At 45.0% G+C, this 27,287-nt stretch overlaps 1 protein-coding gene across 15 annotated transcripts in view; it reads right to left on the bottom strand.

Annotated features, from left to right (window-relative positions):
* The window catches only part of myo5aa (myosin VAa), a 45,036-nt gene that overhangs the window by 3,719 nt on the left and 14,030 nt on the right, over positions 1 to 27,287 (bottom strand). For 2 of the 15 annotated variants that reach the window (XM_034297511.1, XM_034297516.1), the window contains exons 2-42: positions 23,500 to 23,610; positions 22,944 to 23,115; positions 22,586 to 22,730; positions 20,866 to 21,022; positions 19,550 to 19,693; positions 18,765 to 18,846; positions 16,554 to 16,661; positions 16,336 to 16,442; positions 15,835 to 16,100; positions 15,664 to 15,745; positions 15,318 to 15,458; positions 15,061 to 15,186; positions 14,814 to 14,897; positions 13,713 to 13,718; positions 12,521 to 12,673; positions 12,230 to 12,327; positions 11,772 to 11,967; positions 10,898 to 11,109; positions 10,465 to 10,621; positions 9,696 to 9,935; positions 9,374 to 9,622; positions 8,740 to 8,833; positions 8,372 to 8,520; positions 8,072 to 8,185; positions 7,758 to 7,892; positions 7,406 to 7,462; positions 6,754 to 6,981; positions 6,546 to 6,554; positions 5,869 to 5,969; positions 5,398 to 5,454; positions 4,219 to 4,299; positions 3,548 to 3,746; positions 3,176 to 3,244; positions 2,725 to 2,818; positions 2,435 to 2,581; positions 2,083 to 2,237; positions 1,181 to 1,270; positions 906 to 1,056; positions 643 to 827; positions 423 to 520; positions 138 to 312 (exon numbers count right to left, since the gene is read on the bottom strand). In XM_034297511.1, the coding sequence (XP_034153402.1) occupies positions 138 to 312; positions 423 to 520; positions 643 to 827; positions 906 to 1,056; positions 1,181 to 1,270; positions 2,083 to 2,237; positions 2,435 to 2,581; positions 2,725 to 2,818; positions 3,176 to 3,244; positions 3,548 to 3,746; positions 4,219 to 4,299; positions 5,398 to 5,454; positions 5,869 to 5,969; positions 6,546 to 6,554; positions 6,754 to 6,981; positions 7,406 to 7,462; positions 7,758 to 7,892; positions 8,072 to 8,185; positions 8,372 to 8,520; positions 8,740 to 8,833; positions 9,374 to 9,622; positions 9,696 to 9,935; positions 10,465 to 10,621; positions 10,898 to 11,109; positions 11,772 to 11,967; positions 12,230 to 12,327; positions 12,521 to 12,673; positions 13,713 to 13,718; positions 14,814 to 14,897; positions 15,061 to 15,186; positions 15,318 to 15,458; positions 15,664 to 15,745; positions 15,835 to 16,100; positions 16,336 to 16,442; positions 16,554 to 16,661; positions 18,765 to 18,846; positions 19,550 to 19,693; positions 20,866 to 21,022; positions 22,586 to 22,730; positions 22,944 to 23,115; positions 23,500 to 23,610 (5,424 nt within the window). The remainder of the gene's footprint in view (positions 1 to 137; positions 313 to 422; positions 521 to 642; positions 828 to 905; positions 1,057 to 1,180; positions 1,271 to 2,082; positions 2,238 to 2,434; positions 2,582 to 2,724; positions 2,819 to 3,175; positions 3,245 to 3,547; positions 3,747 to 4,218; positions 4,300 to 5,397; positions 5,455 to 5,868; positions 5,970 to 6,545; positions 6,555 to 6,753; positions 6,982 to 7,405; positions 7,463 to 7,757; positions 7,893 to 8,071; positions 8,186 to 8,371; positions 8,521 to 8,739; positions 8,834 to 9,373; positions 9,623 to 9,695; positions 9,936 to 10,464; positions 10,622 to 10,897; positions 11,110 to 11,771; positions 11,968 to 12,229; positions 12,328 to 12,520; positions 12,674 to 13,712; positions 13,719 to 14,813; positions 14,898 to 15,060; positions 15,187 to 15,317; positions 15,459 to 15,663; positions 15,746 to 15,834; positions 16,101 to 16,335; positions 16,443 to 16,553; positions 16,662 to 18,764; positions 18,847 to 19,549; positions 19,694 to 20,865; positions 21,023 to 22,585; positions 22,731 to 22,943; positions 23,116 to 23,499; positions 23,611 to 27,287) is intronic. The other 13 variants (XM_034297515.1, XM_034297520.1, XM_034297517.1 and 10 more) reach the window with 13 other exon arrangements.

The raw sequence follows: 27,287 nt of genomic DNA, 5'->3' as shown, positions 1-27,287 counted from the left end.
TGTGATTGGTTACCTGAGCGGTAGACAGGTCTGTGATTGGTTACCTGAGCGGTAGACTGGGCTGTGATTGGTTACCTGAGCGGTAGACAGGGCTGTGATTGGTTACCTGAGGGGTAGACTGGGCTGTGATTGGTTACCTGAGCTGTGGAGAGGCAGTTGCACAAGGAGCAGATGGCCTCAGCATCTTCATCAGTCTTCTTCTTGACCTGCAGAAGCTGAGCGGCCTGAATCAGAGGCTCCAGAGTCTCTTTGGCTCCACACATCATCAAAGACTTGTCACGCAGCCACTCCTCCAGCTGACTAACGTTATACCTGACACACACACACACACACACACACTGTTTTATGTTTGGACGGACAAGATGTCCAAATCAGTGGCGGGTCCTAATGAAGTCCCCCAAACGACTGCCTCCTGGTCCTACCTGATCTGCATGCCTTTGCTCCAGGAGCACATGTCTTTACGAAGAAGCAAGTTGTTCAGCGTCACAGCTCCAATGATGTAGAACTGCTGCTTAACAACCTGGGGGTCACGATAAACAGCCAGTCACAAACAGCCAGCCAGCCAGCCACACACACACGCCCACTAGTACACGCCCACTAGTACACGCCCACTAGTACACGCCCACTAGTACACGCCCACACCTGTTTGATGAGTTCTGGATCTGTGCCGTGCTGACACATGGTAGAGTGGAAAGCGCTGAGCTGGCGTAAGATGGACTCCAGCGTGTACGTTCCCTCGTCAGCGATGCTCGATGTCCTTTTGCGAAGACCGGTCGGCTTCACCCCCGACACACCCTGAATGGTCTCATGCTCCAACATACCGGAGACTGAAGGAAGGAGACGCACGCATTAGTTGTAGGATCTCCCCCAGCCATGTGCACAGGCACACGCCTTGATGTACTGACCAATCATAGGCTGCAGGATGTTCTCCATGCATTTGATGAGCTGCTGATAGATCTGGATGGCCAGGTCACTGAGAACCTGACGATACTCCGCCAGGTCAAAGTTAGACAGGCAGTGTTCGTTTTGTTTAGGAGTGTTGTGTTTCATAAACGACTGGAAAAGAAGCAGAAAGAGAGAAAGAACGGACACAAACAGAGAAAGTAAGTTTGACGAATGCAAGAATAAACCACTCTGTGTGTGTGTGTGTGTGAGTGTGAGTGTGTGTGTTTCATCTTACCTCATCTCCACTGTACTGTTTGAGACAGTGTAAGAAGCGACAGGTGTTGGACAACCAGAAGGAAACCGTCTCAAAGTCATCCCCTCGTTTCTGTCAGTCGAGAGAAACGGAGGAGGAACAACCAGATGGACATGAGATGTTAACGGAGTAACACAGGGTCACGACACGCAGAAAAGAAACGTAACGCGTTACCGACAACATGGACCAAAGCCTCGGTTTCCCCAGTGTGAAATCACTGAAGTGTTAGGATCATCGGAACAGATGCATTTTGTGTTACAAACAACATTGGCCACGTGTGTTGTTAGACCCTGTGTGATGCTGCCAGGGTCATTCACAATACTGACGATGAATCAGATTCTGGAGGGATGATCACATATGGCTGCAACTACAGATCAGGTCTATTCTAAACGCTTACTCTTTAATAAACCATTGAGATGTGCGATATCACTGTGCGCATATTGTTACACATCATGAAAAGAAAGGCAAAAAATACAGACAGAAGCAAAATATAATAACATTGCCATCAATATAAGATTGATTTCAATGTCAAATATACACGCCTCAACAGCCAATCATGTGTGTACTCTTCTGAGAAACCCCAAAACTGTGAACTATGTTTTGAAGTTCTTTGTACACAGACAGAGATACACATTGGGATTCTGTCTTTCAGGTCTTCGGTGCGTGAAGTCATGCAGAAGGACAAAACCCCATCTACGACACTGTTTTATAAGGGCTTTAAGAAGGTTGGTAAATAAACAGCGGGTTGTGTAAAGCCTGGCTTCTGAAGATCCATGGTAGGATGGTTTTAAGGAGGACCTCAACGCCACAAGGCCTGGGGACCAGGTCACTCTTTTGGGGACACTGGCCACGGCCGTGTTGTCGATGTTGGCCTACAAGCTCACCTTGAGAATCTTCTTGATGCTGTTGATGGTGGACGTGAGCAATGTCCTGACCTTCTGGTCATCGTTGACATAGTCAGCATGTCTCAGACACATGAAGAGAATATACGCTGGCAGACCTGGGATCAGATTCACGGCAACACCGCGAGGCTTCAACTCTGTTGGGGGAGGGGGGGGGGGTTGAGCGTTCAACAGGTAGATATATGGAAAGTGGTCAGCTATTGAGTATTACATGTGCATGGCTGTATTCACAAACGGCCGATTACAGAGTTATCACACAAAAAAACCCACTGTTGCACAGACAGAGAGATGGGTTGGAGATCAAGTGTTAAAGGTCACACTGGCGTAATCATACCCAATATGAGGTTCTTAACCAGTTTCAGCTCATCCTCCTGCTTGTACTCCAACATTCCCTGAAAGTCTTTCTCCCGACGAGGAATGTTCACTGGACGGACTGTCTCTTCAACCATCTGACCAGGAGATACACTCTCGCCCTGGCCAGCTGCAAGCGTGCACACACACACACACACACACACACACACACACACACACACACACAATATAACACAAAACACATGGTCAAACATACACACATTCATGTCCGACATTCAGGTCCGACACTTGGCTCCACATTATCATGCTTACCTCCCATTTCTCCGATCTTCTTCGAGAAAACCTTCAGCTGTTTCTTAAGCTTACGGATTGTCTTGTCCTGCTTCTCCAGCTGTTCCATGAGGTCCTGAGAGAGAGTGAGAGGGGGAGAGAGAGAGGGAGTGAGAGGTGAGGGGGGGCAGTAGTCGATCACCTATCAAAGCGAGGGATCAGAGGTCAAACGGGAAGCTGACAAATGTCAAAGTTCGGGGCTCATTTGGTCCACCGTGAGGTTAGAGAAAAGGGGTGCTGTGTTGAACAATCTCCTGCGTGAGTTAGAAAGAAGAGGTGCTCTGCCGTAGGTTAAAACACTGCTGCTGAGTTATCAGAAGACATTTGACACACATATACGCAACACACACACTCCCGTGGAAAACAAACACTGCACTCTGTTAGTATTTACACACGTGCAGAAAACCACCCAAAGTCCTCAGACTCTACATACAACCATCCGTCGTAATATGTTGAGTTTGGCGGTACGATATTCAGTTGGGTCCTCAGTCCGCAGCATCTCCTGTTAGGTGACATTCATAAACATCAGAGTGTATTCTCACAGGACACACGCACAGGACGCACACACACGCACACGTACACACACAAACGTGGATGGTGTCGAACTCTGTAAAATCATAACCAGCATAGTACTGCTACCAACCAGTACGGTTGGTGCTGATTGATGGCACCAGGTTCTCTCTTGGAGAGGCCAGTATGGAACACACACACACACTCACACATGTTTGTAAGCATGTTTCTACATGTCTGTATGGATGAGTGTCTGTGTGCATGTGTGGACATTGTGTGTGTCTGTATAACCCACCAGGTTCTCGTTGGTGAGTCGTGTGATTTCGTGTTGCAGACTAGCCTCTATACGGGCCTCTGGCGGGAGCTGCAGGTTCTGGGCCAACAGCTGTTGTTGACGGTTGTTCTCCTCCTTGAGACTTTGTAACTCCCCCCGCAGTACCTCCACATCGTTGTCATAGCTACGCCGCTGCTGCTGCATCTGGCCCTCCAGCAGTCTGACAGAGACAGAGAGGGATTCACTCTGAACACGGAGGTCAATGTTCACTCCAGAGAGAGGGATTCACTCTGAACACTGAGGTCAATATACACTCCAGAGAGAGGGATTCACTCTGAGGTCAATATTCACTCCAGAAAGAGGGATTCACTCTGAGCACTGATGTCAATATTCACTCCAGAGAGAGGGATTCACTCTGAGCACTGAGGTCAATATTCATTCCAGAGAGAGGGATTCACTCTGAGCACTACGGTCAATATTCACCCCAGAGAGAGGCATTCACTCTGGGCACCGAGGTCAATATTCACTTTAGAGAGAGGGATTCACTCTGCGCACTAAGGTCAATATTCACTCCAGAGAGAGCGAGAAAGAGAGAATAAAAGAGACCGATAGAAAAGAGCGAGAGATAGAGATAAAGAGGATGGGAGCACACACACACACACACACCCCCACCCCACCCCCCCACAGTTAACCTGTTGGTCTCCTTTAACCCTTCATATACCAGCCACAGCTCTCCGTCCTCATTCAGCCTATGGAAGTCAGCGGTGGGGGATCTGACACACAAAGCAAAGAAAGGAACATAAAGGCTGAATAATGAGGGGGTTGGGTAATGAGGGCGTACTGGTGAACCATGCAGCTTTTTAGCATTAGTATACTGAATCAACGCGTTTTCAATAAACAAAATTAACCAAATGTGAAATGTCAAGGATTCTTAATGCAACATAACACACAGGATGATAGCAATGTGGCGGGGCAAAAACAAGAAGACAGGGGAAACACATTGTTGGTAAAGATGCAGGGTTGATTTCATGCAAAAGTAGACATTCCATAGGAACTGATTAGTCACTTTAGAGTCTCTGCATCATTCAAGCCTTACCCAGAACACATACAGATAATAACCATAGAGATAGAGGCCCCTCTACTGGTCAAAAGGCTATTTTAGCATGGGCAGTGCCATTGAGGGCTTCCACCATGTTAATGTAGTCAGCAGTCACTTGGTTGGAGTGTCCATGATTGGCAATTAAATAAAAGTAGAGATTAACTTTATAACGCTGCACGTGCACGCAGAGAGGCCACATCGCTGTGTGCGGCTAACCTAGTTCAGCTTCATGCTACTTAGATGACCAGTGCTATGGAGGCTAACCTAGCTAAATTAACATGCTAGTTAGATGATCACTGCTACAGAGGCTAGCTTATTTTAGCTTAATCTGAAAGCTATTTATCCTGGTGTTCACACCAGTTCAAATCTGATATTCTTCCCAACTTATCTTTTGACAAATAATATCAGCTCTTTGGCAAACAAACTGGAAAAATATCAGGAATGGACTGCTTGTTTAAACACAGAATTAGAAGTCTAACGCCACTGAGGCTAACCTAGCTTGGTCTCTTGGAATATTACTACTAATATTATTCAGCCTTTCACCGCTTCCAGCACAGGTCAGGCATTGTCCTTGTGGAAAACAAGCAATTCCACTGTTACTGACTGATCATAGTTTAGTCACCAGTGTAATATAGCATTCAATATCAGCCATAATCAACTATGTTAGGATCATTAAATAAAAAGCCTTGGTTCAGTCTTGCTCAATTCTTATTGGCCAGCATGGCCATGCATGCTCTGCCCCATAATGCATCAGCCATATCCGATTGGTTACCTCAGCCGATTTAGGAGCTCATTGGTTTCTATTGGTTTACGCATAAACCTTGGAGATCTGCACAGAACAGAGAGAGGAGTTCACACACATACACACAGATCTTACAAACTAAGTGTACTCATGGAGTATCTTACACAAACACACATACGCACACACACAATTGATGCATACAGATGGGAAGCTTGTCCATGGTACCCTGGGGAAAGGAGAAGTTTAACGACAGAGACAAACACAGAAAAACATGGAGAAAGCTAGAGAGGATGGGAAAGAGAGAGAGGGAGGTCAAAGGTCGAAAGAGGAAGAGAGATAGAAAACAGTCAAAGGTCGACAGAGGAAGAGATATAGAAGGAGCAGCAGCTCACTCGAGATAAGATTGTCAAAAAAGATGTGGCGGGAGCAGGAAAGAGAGAGGGAGTGGCAGAGGAAGGGAGCAAGGTAAAACCGTAGAGAAAGTGGGCCTGCGGGGCGTACCTGTTGGTCTCTTTGAGGCTTAGATAAGCCTGAGTGATTGCACCAGAGTCTTTCATGTTATGGACATCCTCTGCATAGTGCAATGGCTCTGTCATAGTCTCCTGGAGAGGGATGAGAGGGGGAGGAGAGATGAGACACGGAGGGCATGTCCGTCGGACACTGTAACACCATTACAGAATGACTTATTTTGATGCTGATGCAACTAGGAGCGTTCCAAACAGCGCTGTACTTGTCGTCACGGACACACCTGTTGACAGTCACTATTGAAGAAGGGTTTGTTGGTTATCCTATGCTCTGAAAGCCAACCCACTCAGAAAACATTTCTCCAAGTTTTACCAACATTTTAAAGCTTGATTAATGTTTTTAAAAATGTTTTCGCTGTGATTTGAGATTTATTTAGGCTTCGAATTTCCAGGTGAACCCTGTTACGTGAACTGAACTCTTAGGGGTGAAACTATTAAACGCCCATTTCCCAGTGATACTCCATAATACAGAACTAGCTGGTGTGCCTGACTGCTTCATCATTATATCATTATTTTGCCACCACCAGTAGTCAGAACCTTAAAACCGTGCACAGGTGAGACGGAAACATATATCAGCGGAACCCATCGATCAGTGTGTGCCCGTCTAAACTAGCCATTCCCAGAGCTCGTAGGTCGTCGCGGGGGTTCTAGTACCTTCTCATCCTTCAGGAAGGCATGGGAGGAGATAGAGAAAGGACACATTAGAGGATAGGGAGGACAGACAGACAGTGCAGTGGTTAACCATGTACTGTGGGATCTGTATCTCAGTGTAGAAACGTGTTGGTACAAGGTCCTGTGTGTTATGCGTAAGAACGTGTGTGTGTGTGGGGCAGATCCATGCAGGCCCCTCAGTCTCTCTTACCTTGTGCTGCATGGCCTCCTTCTGTGACACCAGCTGGGAGCGTAGAATCAGGACCTCCTCTTTCCGCACCTCTAGCTCCTCACACAAGGTGTTCAGTTGATCCACGAGAACCTTGTAGGGTGCGCTTCCTGGCGCGCCCGCCTCAGCGCCGGCATTACCCAGCAGGCTCTGCCTCATGGCGGTCAGGTCGTGCTTTAGTTTCTTGTTCTCTGAATCCAGCTCCTGACGCTGTGGATTAATGGAATGCACAAATGTAGAGGGAAAACCTTGAGAAAAAACAGGTTCGTGAGAAAAACGGGTTCTATCCATCTAGAGATCTCCATCTGTATGTAGACACTCCCACAGCTAACCCTGTCCCAAATCAACTCCTTAGGCAGGGACAGGCCCCTGTTGGCCCAGCCTTGTCCCAGTCCAGGCGTAGTCCACTATCACCCAACACCCTGCAAGGTTTTCTGTTCTTCCTCATAATTAAGTGCACACACCTGGTGTCTCAGGTCAAACTCAGTCCCTGTTTTAAGGGTTGTAATGACAAAATGCTGTGCAGCTGGCCTTGAGCTCCAGAGATGACTTTGAGGGTCCTAGGCCCTAAGACCTTAACCACTACCAACTACACACTGGCTGTAATATGTATTGGGATTCAAATACACAGTACCTTGAGAGACTCGTACTCCAGTTCTGCTCCACGAGATTTCCTATGCTCCTCATCATCCTGGAGTGATACAGAGACAGCCTATGTGTAAGGTAGTAATATAGCATAGTAGTGTGGTAACGTTGCATTGTGGGGCGGTAACATTGCAAAGTAGCGTGGTGATGTTGCTTAGTATTGTTGTAGTGCTGTGGTAATGTAGTGTAGTAATGTAGTGTATTATTGTGGTAATGCTGCATAGTATTGTGGTAATGCTGCATAGTATTGTGGTAATGCTGCATAGTATTGTGGTAATGCTGCATAGTATTGTGGTAATGCATTGGATTTTAGTAATGTTGTGTAGTAGTGTTCCATGTACCCTGGCTCTAGCCCGCTGGAACTGCTCTTCTCTGTTCTCCAGCTCGTTGCGGAGCGAGGACTTCTCCTGTTCCAGCTCCGTCACACGTTTCTGCAGCTTCAGAGTCAGAGATGTGTCCATGCCCCGGGTCACATCCTGTCACAACATGAAGTAAGGTCAGAGAAAAGAGAGACCCAGACAGGCACCATATCAGTGCCTCTTCAGGTCACTGCAGACATTGTAATTACTGTAATGAACCACAGAACAGTTTTTATTAACACTGATAAAAGTTAGAGAAAGTTGTTTGAAATATGTTTCAATCCTGCCCCACTCACTTCTCCGTGTCGGGAGCTTTCTTCTGATTCGGCGAACTCTGAGTTGTAGGTGCACTCTGATCCGTTGCTGCTGTGGGTGGAGTCTGTTCTCCTGTGGCCGGCCTTGGGAACGTTCTGGAAAAAAAAAGAGTGGCAATGCCAAGGAAATGTGTTAGTTGTGATGTGATACAGTATTTTGTCGTGTATATGTGCTGTGATTGTATATTTTTGTGTGTAATGTGGTACAGTGAGTGCAGAGTGTGTGTGTGTGTGAGTGTGTTGTCCGGTGTGAATATTTAACATGCTGTCCATGTCTCCTACCACAGATAGTGTGATTTCCTCCTTCAGGTCGTCGTAGCGTTCCTCTAACCTCAAGTGTTCTGTTAGGAGATTCTGGTAGCGCGACCTCTCCTCGTTCAGATCGCTCTCCAACTGGTGGGTCTCCTCCGCTAAGGCACGAGCCATTTTTTCTGAGGGGGTGGGAGAAAAGGTGTGAACAGGCAGGAGCAGGAGAGGGAAGAAGACCAGGAAGAGAGAAAGGAGAGTGTAGAGATTGGAAAAGACAAGTTCAGCATGCATGGGGAACATATAATCAATTGTACGGAAAGTCAACAGTGCATCTTCTAAATGCAGGAACAGCAAATTTGATTGGTGTAACAGAAACAGGAGCCAGCGTGATTGGTTGGTACCTGTCATCTGCTGGCTCTGTTCCTTGATCATTCGGTTCAGGTCGTTTTTCTCTGTCTTCAGGAGACCGTTCTCCTCCTTCAGCTCTGCTACCATCTACACACAAAGCAGAGCATTATTAAATAATATCCAGCACAGCCTATTGGCCAGTAACCAGTCATGGACTTCGAGAACACCAGCATATCTGAACTCCTTAAAGGTCCACTTGACTAGCTAGAATCCTGCTCTACTGTACTTCACAGTTAACACTACACTAACTGTTAACACGCAGACACACACACACACACACACACACACCACTACCTGTCTCACCTGCACTAAGGCAATGGCCTTCCTGCCCGCCATGTGCCCTCTCTGCACTGGATTCCCCTGGGTCCTAAACCATTAAACCATGGAACATACAATGTATCCTCTGGCAAAAACCTTTACACAATCTTGTCATACCTCCATAAGCCACAAGAGGAAACGCATTAGAGCCATTTAACTTCTAAATATATTTGATAAACCACTTCCTCTCCTAAAACCATCAGATTCCACCCCTTCTCTCCATCCTCCTTTGTCCTTCTCTCCATCCTCCTTTGTCCTTCTCTCCATCCTCCTTTGTCCTTCTCTCCATCCTCCTTTGTCCTCTCTCACCTGTTCCATCTCATCCCTGTACTTGGTAGCCCAGTCTTCTATGGTCTTCTTCTCTTTCTGGGTGGTGGTCAGATCTTTTCTCAGCCTCTCCAGCTCCTCCAGAAGGGAAGTGACACGGTTGGCGTTGTTCTTAGCTTCCTCTTCTATGCCCTTCAGCTTGGAGACCTCTATCTTCAGCTTCTCACTCTCCAAGGCGTGGGACGTTTCCAGACCATTCAGTCGCTCACTAATCAGACGGTTGTCTTTAGTCTGTAAGGGAGGGAGAGAAAAATTAATAAGAACCAATGCACAAAATGTCCGCCTGGTTTCCACAGAGACCCACCTGTTCGTCGATCTTCCTCTGCAACTGCATGATCTTGTTCTCCATGCCGACGTTGAGCTTCTTAAAGTGTTCCACGGAGCGGGCCTCAATCTTAAGCTTCTTCAGCTCCTTCTTTGCCTTCATCCTTCTGATGCAGCACTGAAGGTAGACGATGGCTCGCAGGGAGCGCTTGTACCTTTGTCTAGCCAGCCAGCCGCGCACGTGCTTCTGGATGAACACAGCTTTGTGATTACGCAGCAACTGCCGAGAGAGAGGGAGAAAAGAGATGGTTAGTTTCTGTTAAGTGATGAGTAAAAATATACTCAGTTCCTGTTAATGGAACGCAACATATCTGGTGTTCCTGGATTCTTACTGGTTTCCTGGGATTCATCTTTACTTTTCATTCTCACAATGGGAGGTCTATTCTACATTTTTAGTTAAAGACGGAGACCGAGAGGCACAAATGGTGAGGCCGAGACGGAGAAAAAGATTGGCTGGGTTCTAGTTGTGTTAGAATGACCAGCTGCGTGTGTCAGTCAGGGGGACAGTCCCTAACACGGCTGCCGTGTCTTCTGACCCCAACATTGCGCAGTGAGCAGTGACACCATTCCCCTGTCAGCTTCCTGTCAGCGGTCCAGGTACAATGACTGGAGACTCCCATCCGTCCAACATTACACTGGAGTTATTAATAAAACACCCTGCTGCCAGACCGGTTATTAGCAGGCTGTTCTGTGTAGACCCTGGGGACGGTCTTGCCAGCGTGTCAGTGAGGTCTGCAGGTGTCTCTCACCCCTTGGTATTTCTGACGGGCCATATATGCCCTGAGGATAGTCTGCATGACCAGGGCTGCAGCCTGCTTCTGCCGGTACAGTTTCCTCTGGACGTACATCCTCTGGAACTTCTGGATGACGATGGCCGCCCTGGTCCGACGCATGAACTTAACCAGACTGGGGGAGGGATGAGGGAGAAGGCGGGGGAGGTAGAGGGAGATGGAGAGAGCGAAGTAAGAGGATGTATATAAACATACAGATGAATAACTAATGTACCCAACCAATAACTTCCAACTGATTGGAATGACGTATCAAATCAAAATGTACAAAATGGCCCAACTTCCTAATGTGCAGCAGACAATTCTGCTTAGCTCCTTTACATGTTCTAAACAGCTGGCATCTGTATTGTAATTGGCCAGTGGCTGTTGAATGACAGTTTTGTGCTCCACTGACCAGCGAGCCTGGTGTCCACGGGTGTATCTCTGGATTGTCATAGCAGCATGCTTCTTGCGGAGGTACTTCTTACGGACCAGCCAGCAGCGGATAGTCTTCTGGATGCGGACACACGCCTGTCTCAGCTTATCAGCCCTCAGTTTCTCCAGGTAGGCAACCTGACCGGCCCTGAAGAAGATCTTGGTCTTTCCAAACTGGTATTTATCCTGATCCTTGGGGGGTGGGATTAGAAGAGGAGAGGGGTCAAAGTGTGTTAGAAGGTGAGGTGGAAGGAGAGAGAGAGAGCAGGGAATCAGTTAGGGTCCATCATTACTGATCTTGAACACATAAACAGTTCTACTGTTAGAGGAGTTGTAGATTGATTCTGAGCAATCTGATTGCTATCTAGTCTTTAGAAGGTAATCCACACTCAAAGAATAAAATAATAAACTATGAAACTCCTTTTGGGGAAAGCCTATGTTCTATTAGTGCAGGTAAACAATACATCAAGAAAACGATTTAACTGTGAAATCTCAAAATCAAGCAGTAAAGCATAGTAGCTGTGTATTAACTTGACTGGAGATGGAGGCCAACACACAATAAAATTTCACAATGCTTTTAAAACAATGACTTGCACTCCACATCACCAAATCGGCCAGTAGATGGTCTGGGCATAATTGTCTAGAAAACAGTCATCCATTTACAGTACATTGTCATTACAGTACATATTCAGTTAATACCTGCCTAATGTACACACTGCACTGTCAGATTGATATGCTTCCTTCCTAGCAAAAATAACATAAGTGTGTTTTCCTCATCGTCTTCCTTGCTTTTTACCATCCAGGACGTTCCTACAGGTCAACCTCCTGCACCATGAACCCTGACCCTTCGTTACCTGCACCAGTTTCTCCAGGACGTTCCTACAGGTCAACCTCCTATCCGACAAGACGTCCTTCTGCTTCATCAGCACCCGGTAGCGGCTGAAGAACTCCTGGTACGTCCACCTTGATGGGAATCCTGCAGCTGAAATGCGGATGGTCTCCAGAACACCACAGGCTCTGAGCTGCTGCACTGCTCGCTTAGGGTCAAACCTAGAAACCACATTCAACTGAACGGTAAGAATCAAACCTACAGACAACATCTACATAATAAACCTGCAGAGAAAAACAAACTTGTCAGCGTTATAGTCACTTACATATTTTTTTTCTTTTACCAGATGCCTGAAGGTCACAACTGATAGACATCCCCATTTGTTTCTCAGGGATTTGAACCAGCAACCCTTCAGTTAAAGGCTCAACGGTCTTGCCCACTAGGGGCTAGGGTATTTAAACAGACAGTAGCGTGCAGACTCACGTAAAGGGGAACTTTAGGTCGTTGGGCTTAATGCAGCGTACGTAGTGAGGAGTGGTTGCGTTTAACGTCTCCATTAACATAGCCAGAGAGTTACGGAACTACAGGAGGAGACAGGACAAGGGAGGAGACAGGACAAGGGAGGAGAAAGGCAGAAAATGAACGATTAATAAAGTCCTCCCAAACCAGGAGGGTTGGCAAATAGCAACCTGGTTGATTGATCGTTAGGAGGGTGAGGGTGTGTGTGTGTGTGTGTGTGTGTGTGTGTGTGTGAGATTCAATGATGCAGTCTACCTGGCAGCCAACTGTCTTCTTGTGTTCCTTGCTGCTTGCTCCTGGTCTGACCTCCTTTGGCTTGACACTGAGTCGTGTTCGGCCTCCTGTGGTGGTTCCAGTAGGACTGGTTGCCTTCTCCTCATCCTGAAACAGCTCTACTAACAGGTCCAACTACACACATGTAAATGCGCGCACACACACACACACACATACACACGATAATAGTAAATAACCATCTGCTCTTAATTGACTATCTTGGATGAACATGCAGAGAGCAGATATTTACTAGCTACAACATACAAGAGAGACAGGTTTAGTACTAGCAATGTACTAGCCATACAGTACAGAATCAGTGGGATCTGGCTAGGCCAGCTAGCTAACAGTGCTAATAATGTTGCTGGCTAAAGCAGCAGACAGTCTGGCCATCAGATCAGAATGGTGCCGATATGACAACATTCAACTTTCAAGGTTTCTAAACTTTGTCATTTTGGCCAGAAATTGCAATCCAAAAATCATGATGCAGAGTTGTCAGTATAAGGTCAGTAGTTAATATCAGCTCACTCATGCAAACAATTATGTCCAACTATCTAATTTCAGAACAAAGACATTGTCAATGTTATGGTTTAAGGAGAAAGCGATTGGTTAGTGTGGTCTCTCTGTAATTTGGCTGGTTACATTATAATGGGGAGGAGCCAAATGCGTTCATTTTCCAGCTGTGCTTGTGTCTCTGTCATTCTGTCAAACTGTGTGTGTATGGAATGCTGCCATGCTGCTTTTCTTAGTCAGTCCATCCCAAACTTGGTCCTGGTTGGAACCGCAAAAGGTTGCGTGCACATGGTTTTCTGGCCGTGTCACTTAACAACTGACTCACAGAACCACAGCTAAATGATTCATTACTGGAGTTAGTTGTGTAGAGCTACGCCGTTCCCAGTGCCCAGGGCCGAGTTGGGGAAACACTGCTCCAGTTGGTGATACCACCACACCTCACACCTCCTCTTCGCTACTGCAGCCCCCATGCTGGGTCACCTCCACCCCTTCCCCAACACACACAAGTGCCGTTAGAACCACGGTGAGAGGGAATGGGGTGACTATGGACAGGATGGAGGAGGGACAGGAAGGAGGAAGGACAGGATGGAGGAAGGACAGGATGGAGGAAGGACAGGACGAAACGACGGAGGTTGTGGTAAAGCACGGCGACGCCAGTGTTTACCTTCAGCTGTTTAAATGATGTTGTCATGATGGGACGGACACACATGGACAACAGACATAAACAACAACATGATGATTAACCAAAAAAAGGAAGAAAATCAAGGAGATCTAAATCATCGCAGTAACACGCCTGAACCCATGTAAAAAGATCAACAACACGGAGGTGTTGTCACGGCGCCACGGAATAACGATGACGCCACTCGACATGGGAACCGACAACGGACGTGACCGAGGCAGCACAACACATGAGTGACGCGGGACTTTCTTGTGGGATTCTGGGTAGCTGGGTCGGTAGAGCACTGCCCCTGGTCCACAGTAGTGTGACGGATCACTACTGTAAGTCACTCTGAATAAGAGCGTCTTCGTCCTCAGTGGTTCTCCAGCCTCCCCCGGGGACTTGCAGCCGTCCCACAATTTGGCTGTTGCCCTGAACTCGCTCCCCCGAATGAAGCAGCCAAGGTCTTGATAATAAGTCCACATGCTGATTCAGGTGCGTTGGTCTGAGATGCATATTGAACACGTACTGGCCTGGGGTCCCCAGGAAAGGTTTGAGAACCGCTGTTCTAAAAATAAAACAACACACTCCTTTCCTTTCACACACTGGGTTGAACTGACACATTTTCTGGAGCTTCGTCGGATTCTTGTTAATTAGTCATTATCACTTCTACACCATGACTGGTTAGTCAAGGCGGTCTCCACGGCAACACAAAGTATACGCAGGCGTGCGCGTGCACAGCCATGTCTGATTGCTCTAGTGTAGTCATCTCTGTGTTTTAGTGTTAGGGTTAAAGGACTGTTTTAACCCTTAACCCTCTCTGCACAGAACAACATGCACAGTGAGCCCAGACACACACACACACACACAAAATGATGTGTATTGTGTACACCATTTTCATCATCACTGTCAATAAACCCCATTGACAGCAGAGGGTGCTGTTTCCCTTGACCTTTACTGGGTTATCAACCAGCTTCCCTGTCAGAGGTCAGTCAGTGGAAACACACACACACACACACACACACACACGCGCTAGCAAGAAAGTCACAGAACGTGTGTCACACGTTAAATATACTGTGTGTGTGTGTGTGTTACAGGGACACGCACCTTGCTGGCCTTCAAAACATTAATCTGCTCTTCATTCACTGTGTCCTTGTTCTTCTCCAGAAACCCTTCACACTGGTACTCCACCTGAACACAAAGGTTATAAGAAGGACATTTAGCTCACGTTCTGGTCCGAAACCACCTACAGGACAGTCCTCTTTGGACAGCACTGATCCAATTCACAGTGCCGCCCCGGGACCTCAGCAGTACTGGTTCCGAGAAGACACCCAGAACACACAGTGACCAGTACCTTGTCAGCAAAGTGTTGTATGATGAAGGCTTTGTTGGACATGCGAGGTTTTTCAAACAGAGTGCAGGTCTTCAGGTGGGTGTTGTACAGCTTCTGGGCCCATGAGTCGTCTGACCCCTTAGGCATCTGGACACAGAATAACGTTACCCACTAGGAACTTTTTCTGCTCAGTCTGCTTGACGCCAAGAGGTTAATATACATGGAAGTACACACTTGCACATGTGTAAAATAAAATATTTTGTGTGTGTGTGTTGAACCTTGCATTCTTCATCCAGCAGGTCCAACACTCCCATCTTGGCCTCAATGAGGTTGATACATGGCTGGTTATCATAGAAGTCTATCAGAGTCCAGGGAATCTGTTCCTTCAAATATTCTTCCTGCTCTAGCTTGAACACATGCTGAGGAGAACAGGGGAGAGACAGCAGGTCAGCATGCACAGATGTCATCGTATGCTCACTCAAAGATCGAAACACATCCATCTATTTATATTTTCTCAAATTTTCACACACTTTTTCAAATACACACAAAGAGGGCAGTTTAGACAGTGGAACAACAGGAAGTCATTTCAGAAAAGACACACACACACACCCGCACTTTTCTCACCATGTTAAACTGCTGTTGCAGCTTCTCATTGGCATAGTTGATACAGAACTGCTCAAAACTGTTGACTTCAAACGTCTCAAACCTGGAGAGTAGTAGAGAGGTCAGAAAAATGATCACCCCCCCCCCAGACACACGTACACACACACACACACACACACTCAACACACCCACCCGTAGATATCCAGAACTCCTATGAAGGAGTGCTGTTTGACACTGGCACGCAGAGACTGGTTCACATGGTCCACAATCCAGCTGAAGACTTTGGCGTAGATGTGTTTTGCGAGCGCATCGCGAGCATTGGAGGCTTGCATTCGTGGAATGGGCTTGATGTAGGTCTCCTGGGCTGTCTTCAGTTTCTTGTGGCACAGCCAATGAGACATGTCCTGATAGGTGACGCCCATCAGCTCACAGAACACCTGGAGGTGGCGGTTATTGGGCTGAGAGGAGGGAGACAGGAATTCAGGGTTATTTTAAGCAATAAAAAGAACCTCCTTTTCAACACCTCCTTTTCAACATCTCCTTTTCAACAATAATGTGAAAGGTCTCTCTCCACCTCTACAGGTCTTCTCCAAATGGAGTTTTAAAAGTAGAGTGAAGGGAGAGAGGTCAAGATTAAGTGAGAAAGGGCCATTGTTTGGGAGAGGTCAGGGAGTTTAGAAGGTGTGTCCTCACAGGTATGGCACTGCTGTCAGAGTCTCGGTCTTTGATCTCCACGTTCCCCAGGTGCAGGATGGCCGCAAGGACCTGGAAAAGCCCCATCTGGTTCTGCTCGTTGATGCCTGAACACAAACACATGAAAACATAACACCTCCCACAGTACACAAAGTATTTCACTGTGGGACTAACTGGGCTCGGGGGTCATGTAAGGTCAGGTAAATGCTACTACGGACCTAATAGTGAGAAGGCGTTTCGTGTTGTGCTCATCTCCTTAGAGTCGTCCACTCCATCGATGACCGGGCTCCCGCCCTGGTTGGTACAGTGGAAGTCATCAGCACCACCTGCATGAACACAAAGCAGGACGGTCCACAGTGTCAGTCAAGGGATTGTTGGATCTGGTGTTCCCCTGTTCAGAGACGCTGATCAGCAGAAAACATCAGAGCCACAGGGATCACGATGGGGCCAAAACCTGACTCGGTTTGTTTGCGAGAGTTACACTGGGTGCACGCACACATACACAAACCCACACTTGTCTAGATTTAAGCATCCATAGCCTGTTGCCTAGCAACTTCAGGCTGCTATCCCCATGACAGCCCTTCCATTACGGGGGTGTGTCTCTGCCAGGAAGCCAGCTGAGAGACTAAGGCAGAGTGTGTGTGTGTGTATGTGTGTGTGTGTGTGTGGGGGGGGGGGGGTGCGCGCGCGCGCGTGTGCTCACAGTGGGTACGATCAGCCAATAGCCTTGACCGTGAACCGGCACACACTCACTAACACACAAAATGTCTAATGATGTAGCTAACAGGAGTTCTTTGATCCCACACTTAATGTCATAGTAATATGACTCAATACGGCTGCTGTCTGTCAGTCAGTTAATATGATTCAATACAGCTGCTGTCTGTCAGTCAGTTAATATGATTCAATACAGCTGCTGTCTGTCAGTCAGTTAATATGACTCAATATGGCTGCTTTCTGTCAATCAGTTAATATGACTCAATATGGCTGCTGTCTGTCAGTCAGTTAATATGACTCAATATGGCTGCTGTCTGTCAGTCAGTTAATATGACTCAATATGGCTGCTGTCGATCAGTCAGTTAATATGACTCAATATGGCTGCTTTCTGTCAGTCAGTTAATATGACTCAATATGGCTGCAGCCTCTTAGTCCTCATATTTTTGATTCCAAACACATTCTACAACTTCCTTTAGACTGACCACTAAATTATCAACATCTGATCTTTTGTTAAAGCACCAATACTTGCTTTGACCGTGAAGCCTTGACCGTGAACCGGCACACACTCACTAACACACAAAATGTCTAATGATGTAGCTAACAGGAGTTCTTTGATCCCACACTTAATGTCATAGTAATATGACTCAATACGGCTGCTGTCTGTCAGTCAGTTAATATGACTCAATATGGCTGCTGTCTGTCAGTCAGTTAATATGACTCAATATGGCTGCTGTCTGTCAGTCAGTTAATATGACTCAATATGGCTGCTGTCGATCAGTCAGTTAATATGACTCAATACGGCTGCTTTCTGTCAATCAGTTAATATGACTCAATATGGCTGCAGCCTCTTAGTCCTCATATTTTTGTTTCCAAACACATTCTACAACTTCCTTTAGACTGACCACTAAATTATCAACATCTGATCTTTTGTTAAAGCACCAATACTTGCTAAAATCACCTACAAAGCTGAAACTCAGTTGCAACCAAAATTGGCCGGCAAATTACCCCACCATATCTCAGATCTCAAACTTTCGTTCTTGATAGCTTGAAGACAAAGATTTTCACTATTGTGCCCTCTGGTTGGTGTTCTTATTGGAAACGCTATGAATGTATCCACAACTAAAATGTTTTCCTTGTGTATCACTTCAGATCTACTGTGGCAATTTTCCAGGAACGTTCTATGACGAAAACTAACTTCCATGGGGGTAAGACTGGGGGTAACATATCCCTGGGCAATCCATATTTATCAAGTTGTACGTTTTTTTTTAATTAAACCAATCAAAGTTGTTTTAAATGTCTTATATTAGCCTCTATTATATTATGTCATGTAAACACTCCCTCGCCCCACAAATCAGCATCCCACCAACGCCCCCCCACAGAAATAGCCGGTACATACTGGAATATTCCAGAAGCTACCAGCTGAGCCAGCCCTGCCCTTACACACCTACCTCCCCTTGGGACTTTGTCAGCGGAGGCCTTTAAGGGCTCCCAGGGAGCAGCTCATGGCGGAGGCCAGTAGCAAAACAGGAGATGAAAAGGGCAAGGCTGCAAGATGGAGAAGAAATGAGGGTGCTCCCATTCTACCAGCGCCCATTCCTCTCAAACCACCACCAGGAGGTGGTCAATATGGCTGCTGTCTGTCAGCCCCAGAGACAATCCCACCACACCATTAAGGGTTTCTTCTTTCACGTTGAATTTGTCTGCGTGTGGCTTACCTAGTTTTAGATTCTTGAACTCTGGTAAATGGGATGAGGCACACAGCTGATAGAAGATATGGTAGTTCCTCTCCTCGTCCGCCTGCACAGACAGACCACACACACACACACACACACACACACACCAACCAACCAACCAACGCAGATACAGATAGACCAACAGAAACACAGAACAGCATTTATATGTGTGGCAGACTCCAGGTGCACTGCTGACAGATGAGGACACCAGCATATTGAGAAGTATCTCTTAAAGGTTTACTGCAGCAGCATATAAAAATGCCTCCTCCTGCCTCCTCTCTCTGCTCCCTCTTGCCCTCTGTTTGAAAAATGTCAAAGGTAATCGAGCAGAGGAGGTGAGGAGAGCGAACATGCACTAAGAATTGCTTGAGTTACATTTTATTGATAAAACTAGAAGTAGCATGTTGTTTTAAATATGTGCGTGACTTTTTCTTTCTATGAACAAACGCTGATTGAAAGATGATTTCAAAACTCTTTTGTGGTAGGATACACACGAGTGTCCTCGATTAGTCTGATATCAACTACCTACTAATGTAATGCATCTATCTTTATAACCCCTTATTGGTTTCCGGATCACGTAGAAAGGAGGACAGAAGAGAGGATTTAGGAGGAACTTCAACCAAATCAGAAAATGGTTAGGAGAGAGTCTAGGGACCACATGACCAGGAAGAACTCAGGCCCTACCCATAACCCCTAACCCAGTTTCCAGCACAGGGCTCCCCTTGTCTTACTGTGTGTTTCTGGTTCTGTTGGTGTATGTGTCTAACCTGGAACACCACTCTGGACTTCTCCAGCAGATAAGTCCGCATGTTAGCTCCAATGATCCGGTAGCGTTTGTCAAAGCCGATCTCAATGTACTTCCCAAAACGACTGCTGTTGTCGTTACGAGTGGTCTTGGCATTTCCTATTGCCTAGAGAACACACACACAGGAGGGAGGTTGGGAGGGAGGGAGGGGGAGAGAGAGAGAGAGAGAATGTGGAACTGTGGCTGTGCATCATGGGTAATGGAGTCTTGCTAGGTTTGCAGTCAAAGCATAGCACAGTCATCATTGGTCATATTTTAGGTAGACATCATTGCAGTCAAGTTAACTAGAGAATTAGATTTCATAATGCCAGCACAGGGACAGAAAGTGTCTAAAGCCAATGTTACTGACTACAGTGGAATCAAGTCCAAAACACACACACACACACAGGGTTAAGTTGGTGTGTTCTCCTCTAGCTGAGCTAAGAGGTAACACACTGATACTGTTCTCTAAAAACAAGGAGGCTTTCAGCTGCAAGGGCACGAATGGTAATGTGTCCTTACTTCAGAAACACGGGAAGGTTAATGTGTGTATGAGGAGAAAATCACACACACACATACGTTTGTATGGCTATCCTCATGGGGACCAGAAAATAGAAATTGCATGCTCCCTTGCCCTAATCTTAACAATAAACCTAACCCTAACCGTAACCTCAATAAAGTAACATTTATGCCTAAACTTTACCTAGATGTAATGCCTAACTGTAACCCTAAACCTAACCAACAACGCCTGGACATAAAAAAAAAAAACAATTCTAACTCTAAAATGAATTGTAAGTTTGACCCTAAACCTAAACCCTGAGCTGGAAATTGACTTTTGCCTCATAGGGAATCTTTTTCTGGTTTCACTATACTCATAGGGACATTTGGTCCCCATGAGTACAGTTAGACCTAAAACACACACACACACACTATTTATTCTCTAATGACTGATTGATTGGCCATCAGGGCTGGGAGAGAACCGGTCATCCATACACCGAAAAGGAGAGGAGAGAGGTAAAAAAAAAAAGAGGATATGGAGTAGAATGGAGAAAAAGAGATGGAGGAGAACGGGGGAGGGGAGAAGAGGAAGAGAGGAAATTAGAAAGAGTGGAAATGGAGGGCGAGAGAGGAGATGGGGGAGGGGAGAGGCCATATGTGCACAGAGGAAAGCAGTAACCGTCCCAGACTCCACATGAGGACAACATGAAGCAGGTTCTGGTGACTGGAGAGATAAGGAGAACAGGAAAAGGAGGAGAGGAAGGAGAGCTAGAAGTCGCAGTGGGGGGGAGAGGACCATACCTCCATGATGGGGTTGGATGCCAGGACCTTCTCCTCTACGTTGGCCTCGGTGGCTGCTCCGCTAACTGTTGCAAAGTACCGCATGGCATATTTAGCCGACACGGTCTTGCCAGCGCCTGACTCACCGCTAACGATTATAGACTGGTTCCTCTCATCTCTAATACAGGAGAGAAGGAAATATGGAGAAGGTGAGGGAACGTGGAGCGTGCTGTGTGTAAATGAATGTTTGTGTGTCAATTCACAAAAATACATGTAGTACCAATGTTTGGAAACACTTGTTAAAACAAGGGTATTTCTTCCGTTTGACTATTTCCCACACTGTAGATGAATTGTGAAGACAACAAAACTATGGAACCATTTAGTTACCAAAATAAGGAAAAATTTCCACTGGTTTAATGCCAATTCTTTGGTTTCTTGGCCCAAGCAAGTCTCTTCGTCTTATTGGTGTCCCTCAGTAGTGACTTCTTTGAAGCAATTTGACCATAAAGGCCCAATTCACACAGTCTCCTCTGAACAGTTGATGTTGAGTTTACTTAAACTCTGAAGCATTTATATGGGCTGCAATCTGAGGAACAGTGAATTGCTGAATTCTGAGGCTGGTTACTCTAATTGACATATCTTCTGCAGCAGAGGAAACTCTGGGTCTTCCTTTCCAGTAGTGCCTCATGAGAGGCAGTTTCATCGTAGCACTTAATAGATTTTTGGAACTGCATTTGAAGAAACTTTCTTGAAAAGTTGACATTTCCCAGATTGACTGACCTTCATGTCTTGTAGTATTGATGAATGGTCATTTCTCTTTGCTTATTAGTGCTGTTCTTGCCATAATATGGATGACTAAAGTACAGACTTAATGATGTTCTTCTGTGTCATCCTTTATAAAACAACCTTATGCATTAATTACTGTATCTATTTGACAGTGTTGATATGCTACAACATGGTTGTTGCTTGCTCCTTGGGGTTTCAGGCTGGGTCTTTTGTAAAAGCACTGTGACAACTGCTGATATAAAAAGGGCTTTATAAATACATTTGATTGATTGATTTGATGTCTTCACTACTATTCTACAATGTGGTAAATAGTAAAACTAAAGAAATACCCTTGAATGAGTAGGTGTGTCCAAACTTTTGACAGGTCCTGTATATAACAAACAACAGAAGATAACAGATAAAGGAGGAGATCAGAAAGAGAAAAAGGAGAAATTGAGGAGAAAACAAAAATGTATAAAATGTTTCTTATTTTCTACTTGCATTGGTAAACAACATTTTCCCCATGCCAATAAAGCTCCTTTGAATAAATAAACACGTTTAACAAAAAAAGAGAGGACGAACTATGCAGAGGCAGAAATAGGAAAAGAAAGGATTGGGGAAAAGAGAGAGGGCGAACTATGCAGAGGCAGAGATAGGAAAAGAAAAGATTGGGGAAAAGAGAGAGGGCGAACTATGCAGAGGCAGAGATAGGAAAAGAAAGGATTGGGGGAAAAAGTGAGAGAAAGAAACAAAGAGCACCAGTCTATTTCTGCTTTAGTTCTGACCTACAAACCCTGAGAGGTTGATGGAAGAAGAGAAGAGGAGCCAGGAGCAGGGAAACCCACGCAGAGAATACATTCAATGATTTGACCAGAAGCCCTCAGACGATCCTTCAGGCTTTCATTTGTGACAGTGTTTGGACCACAGGAAAACGGTGTCTACACTCCTGTTGAGCTGGCAACACACCCGGACATACCTGGCCATTTGTTTGTACGCCTCCTCAGCAACAGCAAAGATGTGAGGATCCATGTCTCCCATGTTCTGGCCGCTGTAGGCATTGATGATGTCACTACCATAGATGGGCAGGTTCTCATAGGGGTTAATGGCCACCAGGACAATACCTACAGGAAGAAAGACCAGAGAGTGGGTCGGCTGCAGTGCAGGCCGGACAGAACATTACCAGGGAAGATACTCAGCGTCTGGTGAGGTCTATGGGCCTATACTTGTTTCACGCAAAGGATATTAAACAAAGTATGAATCACTACTACGTTTGGAGTTTACTGTATACACACTGTGTGTGTGTGTGTGTGTGTGTGTGTGTGTTTGTGTAGTACCACAGTATGTGTAGATGAGTTTGGAGTCAGTGAAGCGGACTTTAAGGTTGTGCAAGACTGCCGGCTCGTGGAGGTAACTGAGAGCTGTGAGGTCATTCTCCCCAACCAGGATGTCAGGGTTCCGAAGGTGCGGAAGGTTCTTGGTCTTCTCATCCAAGTTGTACTCAATGTTCTGGAGAACACAGAATAAACAGAGAAGTTAACGTTGATAATACAGTTGCTCATGACTACATTGTAAATATCCCTAAATCCTCAGAAGGAAAATATGTGCCAATATGCATCGTTTCTTTCAAAACACCTGTTCTCCAACTTGGAATTTCTTGCCTAACTGAAGTTTGAGGGATTTTACTTGTAGATTACTAACATACTGTATATGAAGCATATTACGCACACTAAAAATGTATAGGTTTAAAAAATGTTTGGACCTGTAACAGATCTTTGAGGTTAGGAAGAACACCATCTGTCCACAAGGACAGTAAAATGTAAAGTGTGTGTGTCTCCAGTTACCAAACAACAGGGTTATACAGCCTCCTTCCATTCGTCCTCCAGTACTTACCGTTCCATCCTCCAGAGTGAGGTGTAACAACTTGTCTCCATGTTTGTAGTTCTTTGTGAGCTCTGCTGACTTCCACACCTCCTCTGCATCAGGGATCCACACCCGAGCAAACTGACAGAGAGAGATGGATGGGAAAAGATGGACAGAAAAAGTTAATTGTATAACCTCAAAGTCACATAGCTGCCCTGCAGGGCTCAACTGAAAAAGAGGTGGGAAATTGCAATGTGACTTCTCAAAATAAAGGAAGAAAAATACAGTGCTGACTGAGGCCATTGTTGGTATGTCCATATATGCATGTAACATTATTAATACTCCCATGATAAAAACTATCTATGAATACTGCTGACCATTCATTTAAGCGCCAAACCCAGGACACATGATTCTGTGATCATTTACAACATGTCCCAGCCAAGCCCTAGCTAGAAGCTATCCGCTGAGAAAAAACACAGTTTATACAATTTGGTGGGGGGGGGGGTTCTGGTGGGGGGGATTTCTTTCAGGCTCAGGTACTGATCATCAGCAAGCTTAGTTCACTAAGCCAGTGAGTTAGCCACCTCTGTTTTAAACAGGTGGTTGAAGGGCCTACAGTACTACTGCCAGAGGAGGGTTTGATCCCAAACAGCTCTCACACATTCCAGCTGTAACAGCTTCCATTTGAAAGGTTAAACACAGATGGCCTATCAAATGGGCAATCCATGGCCTTCGCATCTCGCTAAGCAGCTCAATGATGATCAGAATTTATTTCACCGTCCATTTACCACTGAGTATTATGAATACTCCGTCCTGGGGTCAAACACGGGTTCTACTAGGCACGTGTTATAGTGCACAATGTATAAACTGGCATTTTCTCGTCCTTTCCCGTTCCAATGACATGAAAGAAGTAATAAGATTTCACATGAACTGGCATGTGAAATTCCCTTAGCTCCAAACAGACAGGCTGGCAATTAAACAAATTATCAGAACGGAAGTTGTGAAGCAGAAAAAAAAACAGTCACATTTTGTATTCTCAATTTTTAAAAAAAGCTAGCTAGGGTTATTTTCTCTTGCTTTGATGGGAGTCAATATAGCTACTATGAAATTAGAAGAGATGATGGATTACATTACGCCAGCAGATATAAATGTTGTCTCTCCTCTCCGGAACTCACATCTGACTAATAGTTTCACGTTTGATATTCAGGTGGCTTGTCAAAAGCTCTCGCAAAGAAGGTACTATAAAATCAGAAAAATGTAGTGATGAGGTACACACTTGAATTTCATTGACGATTTAACTTTTCCCACGGTTTGCACTAACATAGCCCTGAAGGTTTTATGTTGGTTTTCTAGGGAGTGTCTCAAAAGTGCAATACCTATGATTGCTTATAAGCAACAGAAACATTTTGTAGTTTTGTAGCAACAGAAACATTTTGTAGTTATGTTTTGAAAGAAATCTCTCCTTATGTTTTGAAAGAAATTACTGTATATATTATTTTTTTTACAAATGTGTGTTCTATTACAGCTTAATTAACACGATCTTATTTTTCTTACAATAGACTCATATTCAGATTAATAATTACTCATTATTATTATTATTATTATAACTAATAATTATAACTCATTAAAACAGTTCTACTTTAGTCACTGTCCTTGATATTTAGAATTTTACTGACATTAAATTCAATGTGCCCTTCTATAAGGCTGTTTTTTTTATATCTCACTATCCATATGAGCTAGGAAAATATTTTTTTCCCCTATAACAGCTACACCCAGAGGTACCTCTTATTTTCCATAATTCTCTATATTTTTAAACAAATATCTGTTTTATAACAGCTGTTACTTAGTTCAAATAAAGACGCCCTTTTAAATACAGTGGGGCAAAAAAGTATTTAGTCAGCCACCAATTGTGCAAGTTCTCCCACTTAAAAGATGAGAGAGGCCTGTAATTTTCATCATAGGTACACTTCAACTATGAGAGACAAAATGAGGGAAAAAAGTCCAGAAAATCACATTGTGGGATTTTTAATGAATTAATTGGTAAATTCCTCTGTAAAATAAGTATTTGGTCACCTACAAACAAGCAAGATTTCTGGCTTTCTAAGACCTGTAACTTCTTCTTTAAGAGGCTCCTCTGTCCTCCACTTGTTACCTGTATTAATGGCACCTGTTTGAACTTGTCATCACTATAAAAGACACCTGTCCACAACCTCAAACAGTCACACTCAAAACTCCACTATGGCCAAGACCAAAGAGCTGTCAAAGGACACCTGAAACAAAATTGTAGACCTGCACCAGGCTGGGAAGACTGAATCTGCAATAGGTAAGCAGCTTGGTGTGAAGAAATCAACTGTGGGAGCAATTATAAGAAAATGGAAGACATACAAGACCACTGATAATCTCCCTCGATCCGGGGTTCCATGCAAGATCTCACCCCGTGGGGTCAAAATGATCACAAGAACGGTGAGCAAAAATCCCAGAACCACACAGGGGGGACCTAGTGAATGACCTGCAGAGAACTGGGACCAAAGTAACAAAGGCTACCATCAGTAACACACTACAATGCCAGGAACTCAAATCCTGCAGTGCCAGACATGTCCCCCTGCTTAAGCCAGTACATGTCCAGGCCCGTCTGAGGTTTGCTAGAGAGCATTTGGATGGTCCAGAAGAGGATTGGGAGAATGTCAGAGGAAACCAAAATTGAACTTTTTGGTAAAAACTTAATTTGTCGTGTTTGGAGGAGAAAGAATGTTGAGTTGCATCCAAAGAACACCATACCTACTGTGAAGCATGGGGGTGGAAACATCATGCTTTGGGGCTGTTTTTCTGCAAAGGGACCAGGACGACTGATCCGTGTAAAGGAAAGGATGAATGGGGCCATGTATCGTGAGATTTTGAGTGGAAACCTCCTTCCATCAGCAAGAGCATTGAAGATGATACGTGGCTGAGTCTTTCAGCATGACAATGATCCCAAACACACCGCCCGGGCAACGAAGGAGTGGCTTTGTAAGAAGCATTTCAAGGTCCTGGAGTGGCCTAGCCAGTCACCAGATCTCAACCCCATAGAAAATCTTTGGAGGGAGTTGAAAGTATTGAGATTAACTTTTGTTATTGACCAAATACTTATTTTGCACCATAATTTACCAAAACATTCATTAAAAATCCTACAATGTGATTTTCTGGATTTTTTTTCTCATTTTGTCTCTCATAGTTGAAGTGTACCTATGATGAAAATTACAGGCCTCTCTCATCTTTTTTAGTGGGAGAACTTGCACAATTGGTGGCTGACTAAATACTTTTTTGCCCCACTGTAGATTGATAATCCGATGATATAAACCACCGAAAACAGTAGCATTTTTATCACTGACCATCCTTGTCCGAAATACAACCATTACTGCAATTTAAATTTCAAATGAATGTATCCTTCTCTACTGCTTTTGTTTAAAAGCTCACTATCCATACGATATAGAGAGCTACAGAGATGTTAAACATACACCTCTTATTTCCTCTAAATATTTTCCATTCATTTTTCACAAATTTGTCTAACTACCGCTGTGTCACTTAATGCACAATTGACAGAGTATTGCCTAAAATACATCCTCTGAAGTTAAATTATACAAAAGTCGGTTTACACTATATAACAGGATAAGCCTAATGCACGTGAATCTAAATGCCAGGTAACTAAATTGGCCATTTTGTGAGAGCAAGCTAAATGTTTATTAAAGAGGTACGTGACGCACAGTGCAACTGAAACTCTCAATGTGCCCACCCTTTTGATCTTAATTTGTTGAAAAAAAATGTTGTTTTTTTTTGTATTT

This window comes from Esox lucius, chromosome 2 (genome assembly GCF_011004845.1).
Source record: "Esox lucius isolate fEsoLuc1 chromosome 2, fEsoLuc1.pri, whole genome shotgun sequence".
Classification (NCBI taxonomy): Eukaryota; Metazoa; Chordata; class Actinopteri; order Esociformes; family Esocidae; genus Esox; species Esox lucius.
The sequence above is the reverse complement of the archived record's forward strand: the minus strand, read 5'-3'. Positions and strand labels throughout refer to the sequence as shown.